The sequence below is a fragment of the Epinephelus fuscoguttatus genome, linkage group LG17 (genome assembly GCF_011397635.1).
Source record: "Epinephelus fuscoguttatus linkage group LG17, E.fuscoguttatus.final_Chr_v1".
In the NCBI taxonomy this organism is placed as follows: domain Eukaryota; kingdom Metazoa; phylum Chordata; class Actinopteri; order Perciformes; family Serranidae; genus Epinephelus; species Epinephelus fuscoguttatus.
In genome coordinates, this window is record NC_064768.1 from 12,105,280 (window position 1) to 12,119,157 (window position 13,878).

At 40.7% G+C, this 13,878-nt stretch overlaps 1 protein-coding gene across 1 annotated transcript; it reads left to right on the forward strand.

Annotated features, from left to right (window-relative positions):
- Positions 1-260: 260 nt before the first annotated feature.
- Positions 261-12,897, forward strand: LOC125904400 (tubulin beta chain-like). The gene is made up of 5 exons (XM_049601757.1): positions 261-396; positions 6,926-7,034; positions 7,676-7,786; positions 8,181-8,425; positions 9,217-12,897. Exons 1-5 carry the CDS (start codon positions 340-342, stop codon positions 10,027-10,029), a joined length of 1,335 nt encoding a protein of 444 aa, XP_049457714.1. The 5' UTR covers positions 261-339; the 3' UTR covers positions 10,030-12,897.
- The last annotated feature ends 981 nt before the right edge of the window (positions 12,898-13,878 follow it).

Consider the following 13,878-nt stretch of genomic DNA (forward strand, 5'->3'; position numbering starts at 1 on the left):
TAGTCTGCTCTGCATTGCTCCATGTAGGTTAGTGGGGCTCAGGCTCCAACGGGGCAGTGATGACAAAACCCGGCACTCCTTCTTCTTTTCCGGTCCTTGCACTTGAGACAAGGAAACCCCGTTGAAAAAAAAAATCTGCCCTTTTCAGCCAATGAGCGTCGGAGCTTCGGCCACAGCAGCCAATCATGAACGTGAACGCCGTGATGGCCGCATCCCAAGATTGTAGCCCCGCCTGCAGGACTCAGAGCAGTGCACTCTTTCTCTGTACCCAGTCAGTAGGTCCACTGCAACTCTTCATCACCACAAACACTCTACTTTCATCACAAACTACCATCCATCATGAGGGAGATCGTGCACATCCAAGCCGGCCAGTGCGGGAACCAGATTGGTGCAAAGGTAAGAAGAAGTAGTGAGAACAAAAGGACTTTTTTTTTTAATTAGCAGTTTATTCTAACTTTTGTTTGCCAGATATGTAAAGTGTTTAATTCTTAACAACTTTTCAAAGATGCCTTTAAAAAAAACACACAAAAGATACCATTACTAAAGCTGTGATGGGACCACACTATGCAGCCCTATTGTTCGCACTCCATCCTGTGCCATAGACTCAGGCAACCATTTAAAGTGTTCACCTTTCACCAGTTTCTGACTACACCTTAGATTTGATTACATGTTTAGATATCTTGTTCTGAGTTTCAGACAAAGTAAGTGATCTGATACATCATGGATATAAAGTCAGTTTTCAGTTTGTTTTCATTACAAGCTACCTGTTATCCAAGGAGATGTATACTTTTTGTACTATTAAATACATTTCACAAGACTACTGCTCACATTTATCAGTAAAACTGTGATATAACATCTAACTCACAGTCAGAATAGTAACAGAATAGGAAACCGAACCTGATTTTATTATAAAAGCTGATGATAAATACAGCTAAGCACCGTAAGACTGACACAGATTACTAGACACAATGAATCACTGCTGGAATATCTCAGTGATGTGATGGGTCATTAAAGTACCACAGAGTACAGTAAGGTCTCAACAAATACACTCCTAATACGTCAAAGCAGCCCATATTAAATATGTGGTGATGCTGTATTTCTGTGATATAGAGAGTAACAATTCACACATTGGGAACTGTTGACAAAACAGGGACTCAAGTCATTGATCCGTGATTAATGAAGCCGACCAGACTGGAGCAGACGCGCAGGACCAGCTGCTGTCTTGGCCGCCTGGTGAGCCGGACTCTTTGTCACTGAGAAAAGAGCAAAGAAGAAAACAAGAGGGTGAAAAGAAAGGAGAAATTTGCTGAGGCAGAGCATAGGAACGCAGCAGGAGGGGGGTGCAGGGGGGGAAGGAGGAAGATAACAAGTGGCTCAGTGTCTGCTCTGAGAGCACAGATGAGTTGGCTTAAAGGGCTGGTTTTCCAGTTAGTGTATCACATGCACACCCGAGCAACCAGCAAGTCTAACCTTGTTTACACATGGACATATTTATAAAGTGATTATCTGCCATGTAAGCTGTTTTATCAGCATTTTTGCTACAGCACTTAAAGGATCCTGTGGTGTTTCTATGATTTAAAGTTCCCAGAGATCCACTGTGAGGCAAACAGAGCTTCAGCAGATAATCAATTTCAGGTGCTCGCTTGTTTCAGCTTCTCAGTTGTGAATAGTTTATATCTTTTTAAGCATATAAGATAATTAATTCAAATGTCTTTTGAAGTAGAAGTTTTGAACTGTTGGCTGGGTCAAACAAACAATTTGAAGACGTCACCAAGGCTCCGGGAATTTATGATTGGCCATTTTTTAGTATTCTTTAAATGCCATATAGATTAATCAATTAATCAAGAAAATAATCTTTGATAGGCAGCACAGTGATGCAGTGGTTAGCGTTTTTGCATCACAGCGAGAGGGTTCCTGGTTTGAACCCAGGGTGGGGGATCCCCTCTGTGTGGAGCCTTCATGTTCTCTGTGGGTTTTCTCCGGGTACTCCAGCTTCCTCCCACAGTCCAAAGACATGCAGGTTAGTTGGTGACTCTAAGTTGTCCGTAGGTGTGAATGTGGGCGTAAATGATTGTTTGTCTCTATGTGTCAGTGCTGTGATAGTCTGGCGACCTGTACACCCTGCCTCTTGCCCAATGTCAGCTGGGATAGGCTCCAGCAAACCTGCAGCCTCTAACAGGATAAGCAGTTATGGAAAATGAATGAAAGAATAAGTGAACTTATTATGCAAATTATTGGTACTTGCAGCTCAAAAATAAAATGGTTTTAGCGGTATCTATTTTTTCATACCGTCATACCGTCTTGACCTTTTTTCCCCATTTTTTTTCAAGATATTGTATCAAAGTTAGACATTCCAGTATCGTGGTTACACTGATTTGTGTAATATAAAAAGTAAGTAAAAGTATGTCAAGTAAGGTGGTAACAGAAGTCATTGTAGCATGTATGTCATTGTCCAGCCCTAATATGCAGTGTATTATGCAGTTAACCTACTTAGGCAAGTCTTGCTTGGTTTAAATACGCATGGCCAGTTGTCTTTCATAGATTCTTCCTGCAAGACCCGACGACACTTCCTGCTGTGACAGACACTGACACATCAGTGGGCTGAATGTATATTATGTGCGGATGGAGGCTGGCAGTTGAATAAAATCACGTAGCTGCCTTTGTAGTTGGAAGAAGTCATCTCAAGATAAAGTTGCAAGACTCGACAGGGGCAGAGACTTTTTTCCTTTTTTACTCTTTCTACAAAACTTCACTTCAATACAGCATCTTCATATGAGTTTAATAGAGAGAGGAGCATCTTTATATTTGACAGTATTGAAAATATACTTTCAGGATTTTTAAATACCCTGATATACTGTAAAACCTTGATTCCAACCAAGCGTAATATATTAGTTTCAGTATTAGTTTTAGATTTTTTGAAATTATAATATAGTGGATATGTGTCAGGGGCAAGATATAAGAAGTTCAGAATAGCTATTACAACACAAACACAACACTTTGTGAAGACCATTGACACACAGTCATGTAGAGATCCCAGTTTCAATAAAAATATGCACTGGCGCCTCCTCACACTTGTTGTGTTGAGAGATTTGACCATATTGACAAAGGCGACAGCTACATTTCCTGTATATTTTTATTTAACTTCAGTTAGTTTTGTATATACGTAATATCGTTTCAGTTAGTCTTCATTTTTTTGTCATATTGTTTTAATTTCAGTTAGAGTAACAGTGTGTAAGATTATGGGGTAATTTGTGGCATCTTGTGCTTAGGGTTGCAGATCTTCTCAAAAACAAATGGACCAGGCAATTTAAACCAGTACAAATGTTGACGGTTAAAAAATCACTGTTTTTCCGCTGCTCATCACAGAGGGGCTGCTAACTACATTGGCCAATGCAAGAACATGAATGGCCCTGTCTTGAGCCAGTATTTGATTTGTCCGTTTTAGAAACCTGGTGGTGCATCATGGCTTTATCCATAGATGAGGACCCATTCGCTGTGTAACTTAAAACAGCTCATTCCAAGGTTACAAAAACACAATTCTTAGTTTCAGGTGATCATACATGAAAGAAAACATACTTGTACATTATATTCAATCTCTATAAATATACTCCCTGAATGTTTTCTCACAGCTACATTTAGTTTTTAGTTTAGTTTTAGTCATCTTAACAACCATGCCTCTAAATGGAGTTCAGATACAATCCAAACTGAAACAGGACTTGAACATTGACTGCTTTGCAACTGCAAAACAAACAGAAAGTGTTGTAAATTAAAAAATCTGAAAGTATATAGGCTAGCATCATTGTTTGAAGTAAAAAACATTGACGGTATGTGGTCCATTACACACTCATCCAGCAGAGTTGCCCTAGTGGGGGGGGTTTGGCGGGGAAACAAAAGGCGTGGCAGCAGCATATGGGGTGACTCAAAGTCCACTGCTCAATGGCTCTGATCAGTGAAGACAAGTGTATTTACAGAGGACTTAGTGAGGCTGAGGTCATCCTCATTTCACTACAGATTACCTCTGCTTGAATTCACTCACTTACCCAATATAGTTCCAAGCAAAATCTGCTCAGGTCTGTGCTGGATGGTTGCTGGATAACCTCTTATAGATAGGATAAAAGATTAGACAGTGACAGACTCGTCACAATGTGTTCACTCTCCCCCTTTTCTGTTCATTATTTGTTGCATATGAAGTCTGTGACACAGTTCGTTTGAATTTTGTTCTATTTTTAACCCCAGTGCACATCGCGATTTATATTTAGCCAGATTGTGTAAATCCAAGTGATGAGTTTATCATATTATATCATTGTTCAGAATCCTTTTAGCTTTTACCCCGGCCCAATTAAATGCTCAACAAGATGTTTTTCTGTTTCAAATCTGCTTGAATAAATTTATCAACTAGTTGCCATGGTGATCACAGGGGTTGGTGAAGTCAGTAACAGCTGAAGATGGAGAGGTGACAGTAGTGAAGATTAAAAAATGAGCCTCTCACACATACACACATACAGCCACATAGACGTGCCAACCTCCCTCTGCTTATCTCCTCTGTTTCCTCTTAAACACACACACACACACACACACACACACACACACACACACACACAGTCCATGGCACAGATTAGGGTCAGTTGACTGAGCTGGTGTGACAGTCTGTGCTTGTATCTTAACTGAGTTTGGCATTACTGTCTCGGCCTGTAGAAACAGGGCCGAGTGAATCCACTGAGAAAGCACTGCTCTTACTGACCCTCTGACTACGCCTGGAACAAGGAGTCTTCTAGGCTACAGTGTAGAAGCTACAGAGGTGGTGTTGTGACCAAAGGATGTGTTAAAGATAAGAACATCTTGTGACCTTTAATTACTGTAAGAAACCAGATTAGCCTTGATTGTCTAAATGATTTTCTGCTGTTGGTTAAGATACTTTTCTGCCCACATGAAGTGGCACATTGAAACTTAGTGATACATGCTGCTCTTCAACGAGCTTTGTGTCATAACAGTGTGGATAGAATGTGTAAATCATGTATCTATAAGGAGAACTGGATGCAGCATTTGAGGCAGGCATTGATTATTCTTAGGAAAGTTGATCAGTGATGCCTGAAGCCAAAAAAAGCAAGTTTCACATCTTCGTGCGGATTTTTGCTCGCTCCAGGGCTCCAAGTACAAATTCCTCATTTTCGTATACCCACTGCCATGGACACAAAGAGTATGGAAGCAGATCCAGAGAGAGAGACCTGCCCCCTCTCTCCTGGTATTAACGTACATTTTGGCACAAGTGGACAGCAGAGACACATCAGTGTTCACACCGGTGCTTGTCATGTGTCTCGGCTTGTATTCAGATTTTATTAGTGCCCTGCACATAGTTATTATATCAACACTTCTGCCAGCTGCTCTGTATGCTTACTAGTCATGTTAGTGGTTGTTTCAGTACAGCTGGAGATATCGCTGTCAGCAGAATTCAACACACCATCCATAGGGCAAAACAATGGATGGTCGTGCATCGCTTTATCCAGCTTGACATAGAATGGATAAGTTGTAGGGCACCAGCACGCGGTCACCAAAACCACCACCACGTCCTGCATTGATGACACAGTACAAAAGATATGTGAAATGTCAAATGCGTCCTAGATCAACTGGGCAAGTGGTTCGAATGATCGGATCACAAAGGGTCTTGGTGGTCGTTTACACTTGTATTTAAAGCTGTCTACTTATGGTCAGATCTCCCAAAACTCATTCTAATACCAAGTATAAACAGGACCAAAGATGCGTGAGTTTAACCCTCTGACATTTTCAGAATGAAAAATACAACTACTAGATGTCTTTTATCTTTTTTATGTTGCATTACCAAGGCTACAAAACATCTGACCATTTTTAAAAATTTGCTATTATGCTATTTTTTTACACTCTGAAGCTGAAACAATTAGTTAGTTGTTCAGAAGAAGATTAATCGATTTACCATTCATGTCCTTTTCAGGCCAAAATGCCCAACATTTGCTTCTTTTGTTACACATTTGTTCCTGTTTACATTCTGCCTCCAGAACTTCCTCCTTTTCTTGTCTTGTCCTTGTTTCAATCCTTTGAAATTCTGTTTGTTTTGCTCCTTTGTGATCAGTCTGTGTCATGTCTGTATTTTCCACACAGATTTTACACAGCTGTGGTTAATGTGTGCATCTAGCAGAGCATTGCCGAGAGTTTTCTCCGAGCTCTTGTGATCGGGATCAAAGCTACAGTCTCTTACAAACAGCCTGTGGGTCAGAAAGAACAAATTGGAGTTGTGACAGGTTGCTGCAAAGTTGTTTATTCAAACACATGTGCTCACCATGATACAGTGAGTATATATATCCATGAAATGCAGCTTTAAATCAGCATGACAATAGGAGAATACTCTCTGAGAGACTGCAGTGTTCTGAAAGGGGACTGTCGATTGCAGAAAATCTTCTTTAACCAGATTCAAAGAAAGAAACAACCTTTCTTTAGGTCATGCTGCTGTTTTTAGGCGATCTTGTGACCACAAAAAGTGATCAGATGACAGGGTCCTGAGTTGAAGCACAGAAAACAGAGGGGTGATTGTAGACCTCTCTCTTCTTTCCGCTTAGTAAGTTGCAGTCATGGCCTTAATCAGTACACACAGACACCTCTCTTGATGGCATGTGTCCAGAACTGAGACTGAATAACTCCACTGAGCGCACAACATTTCATGTTGTTGTTTTTAAGTGTCTAGAAGAAGATGGATGTTAAGTTTTTAGTATAATTAGATGTAGATATACAAAAATTGAGTGTCCGACAAATGGACATTTACCTGTGTGTGTGACTGCATTTTGCACGACTTGATTTCAACACACAGTTGCACATTTATTCACAGCGAATACTGCCTTCATTACAGTGCACAGCTGCTTTTCTGATGCTGTGTTCGCTTATGTTTTTGTGTATTTAGTTCTGGGAGGTGATCAGCGATGAACACGGCATCGACCCAACAGGAACCTACCACGGAGACAGCGACTTGCAGCTGGACAGGATCAGTGTGTACTACAATGAAGCCACTGGTAAGAGCATCCTGTCATACACTGAGGTCTGTGTTTGATAAAGTGAGGGGAGACTGTCCTCCTGTGGAGAGACTGGCTCACTGCAGCTGCAAGGAGGAGGACATTGAGACATATACAGTACAGCCACTGGGAAACAAGGATACAGTAATGTTAATAATAGTAATAATAATAATAATAATAATAATAGTAATAATAGTAATAATGGACTTTAAACTCCTTCTAAAGCTTCTCATTGTTTTTAAATGTATAACTCCACTCAGTGGCCACATAAGGTACTGCAAAGTGATACATTAAACTGAAATAATGTGTTTTATTTCTTTTTAAACATAATTTACAACACCAACTGAATGAGTCCTTCACATCATTCTTTCCTGTAAATAATATGATCTTTTTTTTGTCAAAAACCACTGTTGATCATGGGTTGACGGACATGATATGGAGAAAGTGGCCTACATTGTAGCATCATGTGAATAGAATCTGGCTTCCAGTAGTTTTCAGTATTACTCCTGTGTGTAAATAAACGCTATTTCTTAAATTTGTCTGTAGTTTTGGTGGTTCTGTAGCTGTGATACCGTTAAAGGTTAAGAAATACAAGATGCATTAAACTGATATATTGTTGCTGTCTCTCTGTGTGTGTCCAGGTGGGAAATATGTGCCTAGAGCCATCCTTGTTGACCTTGAACCAGGCACCATGGACTCAGTCCGCTCTGGACCTTTTGGACAAATTTTCAGGCCGGACAACTTTGTCTTTGGTAAGGACACACCCAACCAGAGAAGAGTTTGTAATGCAGACTTCTTTTCCACAGGAGGTCAGAGGTCCAGGTGAGATACGAAGCAGCAGTCGTGGAGCTTGTAACGTTTAACATCTTGCCCAGGTACACTTGGAAGCATGCTGCCACAGGGGATTGGTCTCCAGTTAAAGGATGAACTCCGGGTGTCCCTTTTGCCCTATTTTGTGGTTTTAGTCACATCCTGTCCATTTGACTAATCTAGCTCAACTGACTGTCCTAGATGGCATAGACGAGGTCACTCCTGCCATGGAATCCCAGTAATAAAGCACATCACTCACTGACTTTGACAAGTTTTGTGTTGAATTTTGTTTTGGGTGTTGAGAAAAGACACTAGCTTCTTTTTTTTACTCTTCAGGTCAAAGTGGAGCTGGAAACAACTGGGCTAAAGGTCACTACACGGAGGGGGCAGAGCTGGTGGATTCGGTCCTGGATGTGGTGAGGAAAGAGGCAGAAAGCTGTGAGTGTCTGCAGGGTTTCCAGCTCACTCACTCTCTGGGAGGTGGTACCGGCTCTGGCATGGGCACCCTGCTCATCAGCAAGATCAGAGAGGAGTACCCTGACCGCATCATGAATACCTTCAGTGTGGTGCCCTCTCCTAAGGTAACACATAAAATATTGTACCAATGTATACAGTAAAAAATGTTTATTTACTGTTGCATATTAGACATTAGTCTACACTGTGTTTCCTTTTAGGTCATCAAAAAAATATATCAATACCATCCTTAATTGCTGTTCTGGTATTTAGTAGTGTTGATGATGTTATCAGGTCCAAATCTTGAGATTTTAATGCAAAATATTTCAATTCTACATGTTGATAGTGACTGCCCTCTACTGGTTAAAACTTGGCTATTGCAATTGAATTTAGTTATTGGCTGATCAGGCAGGTGACCTATATGGTAGCTTTTTGTAACCACCCAGCCCCCCCCCCCCCCTTTCGCAGCACAAAGGAGTGACAGGCCATATCTTAGCACCCCCCTCCTAGCCCTGCCTGTGCTGATATTTTTTTCACATTCTAGGGACATTTTTAACTTCAGGGTTGAGAGGCACCGCAGCCAAAACTCTGGGGTTTAGTTACTCTTCAAAAAGACAAATATATTGCTTTAATTTGACACAGCAATTTCACAAAACATTTCCGGGAACAAGCCTATTCAAGTTTAAAAAAACACCACACAGAGGCCTTCAAATATTTTCAATTATTTTGTCTAGGGGCAGGCAGTGAGTAGGTGGTCGTGGCCCCCTTTGGCCACCCCTTGGCACCACCACTGGTTGCAGATCATGAGGTCACCATAAAGTATGATGAAAACAAAGAAGTAAACTGCGCTTGAAAAATTTGCAGTCTGTGTCGATCTATATCACTATAACAGTTGATGTTCTTGTTGCTTTGTCTTCAGGTGTCGGACACAGTGGTTGAGCCGTACAACGCCACGCTGTCAGTCCACCAGCTGGTAGAAAACACAGATGAGACCTACTGCATTGACAACGAAGCCCTTTATGATATTTGCTTCCGCACTCTCAAACTCACTACACCCACCTACGGCGACCTGAACCACCTTGTCTCAGCCACCATGAGCGGTGTGACCACCTGCCTGCGTTTCCCAGGCCAACTTAACGCCGATCTGAGGAAACTGGCTGTCAACATGGTGCCCTTCCCCCGTCTCCACTTCTTCATGCCTGGCTTTGCCCCTCTGACCAGCAGGGGGAGCCAGCAGTACCGCGCCCTGACCGTGCCCGAGCTCACCCAGCAGGTGTTTGACGCCAAAAACATGATGGCTGCCTGCGACCCTCGCCATGGTCGCTACCTGACGGTGGCTGCCGTGTTCCGTGGCCGCATGTCCATGAAGGAGGTGGATGAGCAGATGCTGAACGTCCAAAACAAGAACAGCAGCTACTTTGTGGAGTGGATCCCCAACAATGTCAAGACAGCCGTCTGTGACATCCCACCACGTGGCCTCAAGATGGCCGTCACCTTCATCGGCAACAGCACAGCCATCCAGGAGCTGTTCAAGCGCATCTCTGAGCAGTTCACTGCCATGTTCCGCCGCAAGGCCTTCCTCCACTGGTACACCGGTGAGGGCATGGATGAGATGGAGTTCACCGAGGCAGAGAGCAACATGAATGACCTGGTCTCCGAGTACCAGCAGTACCAGGACGCCACTGCCGAGGAGGAGGGAGAGTTTGAGGAAGAGGTGGAAGAGGATGCCTAAAAAAGTAACAGCAAATGATGAAAGAGATGAGTTTAAAGGGATAGTTCGGATCTTTTGGGTGTGTCTGAGGTACATCTCCATAGTTGGTGTATTACAGACTGTAGATGTCAGTCGGCACGCCCCCAGTTTAGAGAAGCAGACAGGAGTGCCACCACGGAAGCTAAGCGATGTACTGCTGTGGAGGGGGGCGGCAGCAAACCGCCACCTAAAAAATCAATAAGGGAAAAACTAGAATTTTAGCTCAGTGAACAAGGGAGCTGCTGGTCCACCGCTGCCTCAAACCGTCAGTTTATTTTTGTTATTTTGTGACTTTGGTTAACCCGAACCAACCCTTTTAAACGCCAAAGTCACACAATAACACAAACTAACTACCAATAGAGGCAGCAGTTGACCAGCAGCTCCTGTGTTCAGCAATCCTAAATTGCTGTTTTTTTTCAATGGAGTCTGGCTTTGAAGATTTAACATTTTCATATCCCCATCAGAAATCACTGTCTGACAATAAGGTAAAGCAGTGAAAGTATTATAAATATAATGTACTCTGAAACTGTTATTGATTTTTCTTTAGTGGCTAAAATATTGATGCTTCCTCTGTCCTCAGGCATACGTCTACTGTTCCTAATACACTGACTGTACATAAGTACCTCATTCAGCCCCACTTCTAAAGATCCGAACTATCCCTTTAATAACCAAAATAAATAGATAAATAAAAACATCCAGAAGAAAAGAGAAAAGAAAAATATTGTGAGATGAAATGAAGGAATGCAGCAGAACGGATAAGGAAGGCTGGTTAGAGAAGTATGGGAGTCTCAGTTGGTTAATGGAGGAAAGGAAACTATGTGAAGGAATAAGAATGAAAGATAAATGTTGGAAGGAAAGTAAAAGAGAAGCGGGATGAGAAATAGGGTGAAAATCACGTGACCAAATTAATGTGCCATGGTTTACAGTTTATTGTGACGCCATGTTCTTTGTTCAGTTTTACCAAGACTAGCTTTGCAACCTCTTTTTTAACGCTGTGATCTTATCTTGCAGCAAACGAAGCACTTCTTACACTTCACTTTAATTGCATAGGATCATATTTGACTGTTTTCTGGAAAACAAAAATTAAAACAAAGTAATCGTGGCGACTCTACATAGTAAAGTTAATTCCACCTTGAACGAATGTGGTTAAATCACTGATTTAAAATGCAATATGACACTACACACATTCACACTCAATGCAAACAAGCTGTGAACGTTTGCCAAATATTACTGACATGACATTACCTGTTGCACGAGAAACCGTATTTTGCAGCCATTGGAACAATCAAATCAATGTGCTTGTTCACTGATTTGAAGCACAGAGTTAGCAGTTCGATCAGTTTGTTTATTTCAATGCTTAAGCATTTAAAAGAGGTGAAGTCAAAGAATGTCAAGTGTGAAAAATCTTATAGCTTAGGTTATTTTGGTAAAACCAGACCTGTGACCTTGAAATTGAGCTCCACAAATGTGAAATCATGCCATTATCAGTGTTTATCGCTTTTATAAGTGTTCATTACTGCCATTATTTATCAGCTTTGAAGATCCACTCTCAGAGATAAATGTGAATTTGAGGAGTAGGTGGGACTGTCAGTATTTGTTCCTTACTGGGGCCTGTACTCTGCGTAAATTGATTGGAAATATTAACATTTTGACTGTTGTTGTTGCGTCCCTCTTAAGACTGTGGGTAGAAAAAGACATCCAGGTGGGATTTTTGCTGGCCCAGTAATTTAAGTCAGAGAGAGATCAGAGTTTCAGGTCAGTATCTATGGGAAGACCTCTCCATTCCTGTTAGACACAAGCAAAGAGAATTCTTTGTTTCTCACAGTAGGTGAGATTAACTTTTATGGAAAAGTCTCAGCTGAAGGCACCCGTCAATTTCAACTTCAAGTAGCAAATTTACATAATTAAGTTGTCTTTTTCTCATCTGAATTGGAACTTTTATTTAATTAAGAAAGCACAGAAATAGGTGTCATAATTTTAATAAAGTTAGACATATTTTACCAAGGTTTGTTGGAGCAGAACCTGCAGCAATTTCAACATATTACATAACAGTAATTTAAAATTCTGCAATGTTGTCAGTCAGAACAAAGATGACTTTACTAAACAAATTGACTGCACTAAGATACATTTTCACAGTTTTAATGCAATAACAGCAGCGGCTGCAGGATTACTCTCAGACGCCAGCCAACGTCATGAGGAGAATCACACACTGCGGATGTCCTTAACCCATATCAGGTTGTGAAAAGCATAATAGACTTTACCTGATCTGTTTTCCATTCCCTTTATTCCCTGATATGTTAGACTCAAAAGGGCCTGAGCTAACCTTGGTTGGTCTTTGCTGTTGTTGGATTAGAACCACGTATCAGTTAAGTATTATATTCAAAGACAGTAATAAAAAATATTTTGTCTGTGACCTTCATGTGTTTTTTAATGCACATTTTATAGACTTTAGGGGCCCAGTGGTCAGTGGACTTAGATGAGAAGGACTGAAAAGGAAAATATCAGTAGTTTTAACTGTTAAGCAGTTATATCACCATTCTAAGTTAAAAAAAACAACAACAACTAATCAGACTATGAAACCCCAGCTTTGACAGGGCAAATGGACTGCAATGACTATGCAGTGACATGGATTTTCCAGTATTTTGTTAAGTTAAAATGTCGAGAGGTTGAAGAATATGTTCCATTTAATCATCACATTAAGTCATTTTAACATGTTATTTTTTAAGGCTTCTTGAAACACATTTGAAAAATAAAAAGGCCCCTTTTTAAAGGGAAAAAGATCATTTTGTAGTTTTGTATTTCATCCTGTAACATCCTGTGAACAAGTGCACAATTTAACATTCTGATAAACGTTTACACTCTGAGTCACCGCAGTATTCACTCAAATCAATCAGAAGTCACTTGTGTTCAGTATGTGATCCTCAGCCATGCTGTCTCTGTGTCTGTGTGTGCGTCATTGTCTGTTAGTACCTTTATTAATCCCTGTGGCGAGGTTTGACTCGGGGTCCCTGTGACTGTGAAATGTTTGCGAGAAATAAAAAGGCATTTGTAGGAGAAAAAAAGCACTTGTACTGTTGTTATTGACAAACAGCTTTTAGAATGTTTGTTTGTAATAATTTTTCAGTCTGAGCTTCCAGGAAGTCATTATGCCACTTATGATGAGATCAAATGTAATGAGAGCGGCTGTGACAAGGCAAGCATCCAACAAATATTGGACATCTTTCTCATATCAAAGTCATGGTTATGTTCTAGTGATGACTTATCAGTTCACTTGGTTGTAAAATGATTATTTTCATGATTATTTCATTTATTTATTATGTTTAACACCAACATTTCCTTTTTTCAGTTTTAATTCTGTTCAAGGAGACATCATTAGTCATTCATTACATACACTTAAATGTAAAATGACAGAGATTCTATAAGACTCCTTAAATGGACCTAAAACTGAAAAAGGGCAGAGAGGGATTTTGTTTATTTATAGAAAGCCAACATCATTAACATAGTTATGACATACTGGAGTTATGCTTTGACCAGCAGGACATCAGTCTGAGTCTATAGCTATGCACCTACACAGCAAATAATAAGAAAATAAAGAATTTTAAACGGAAATAATTGAATTTTATTTCATCATTATTTATTTATTACTTATAATCATTAAGATGACATAAAATGTGGGGGGAAACAGAAGCGCTCAAAGTAAACCCAACACAGTGTGTGCTCCTCACAGCAAGGGGATCAAGGCCCAGAGGTGAAGCTTCACTTTTTTGCTGCAATGCTACAGTGCTGAAAACTGAGGCACCTGTGTGGCCATGGGAAACCTGATGTCCTGCA

Coding starts and splice junctions, on each gene's coding strand:
- LOC125904400 (XM_049601757.1), top strand. CDS start 340: ATGAGGGAGATCGTGCACATCCAAGCCGGCCAGTGCGGGAACCAGATT. Junction 7,035..7,675: donor GTACTACAATGAAGCCACTG/GTAAGAGCATCC, acceptor GTGTGTGTCCAG/GTGGGAAATATGTGCCTAGA. Junction 8,426..9,216: donor GTGTGGTGCCCTCTCCTAAG/GTAACACATAAA, acceptor CTTTGTCTTCAG/GTGTCGGACACAGTGGTTGA.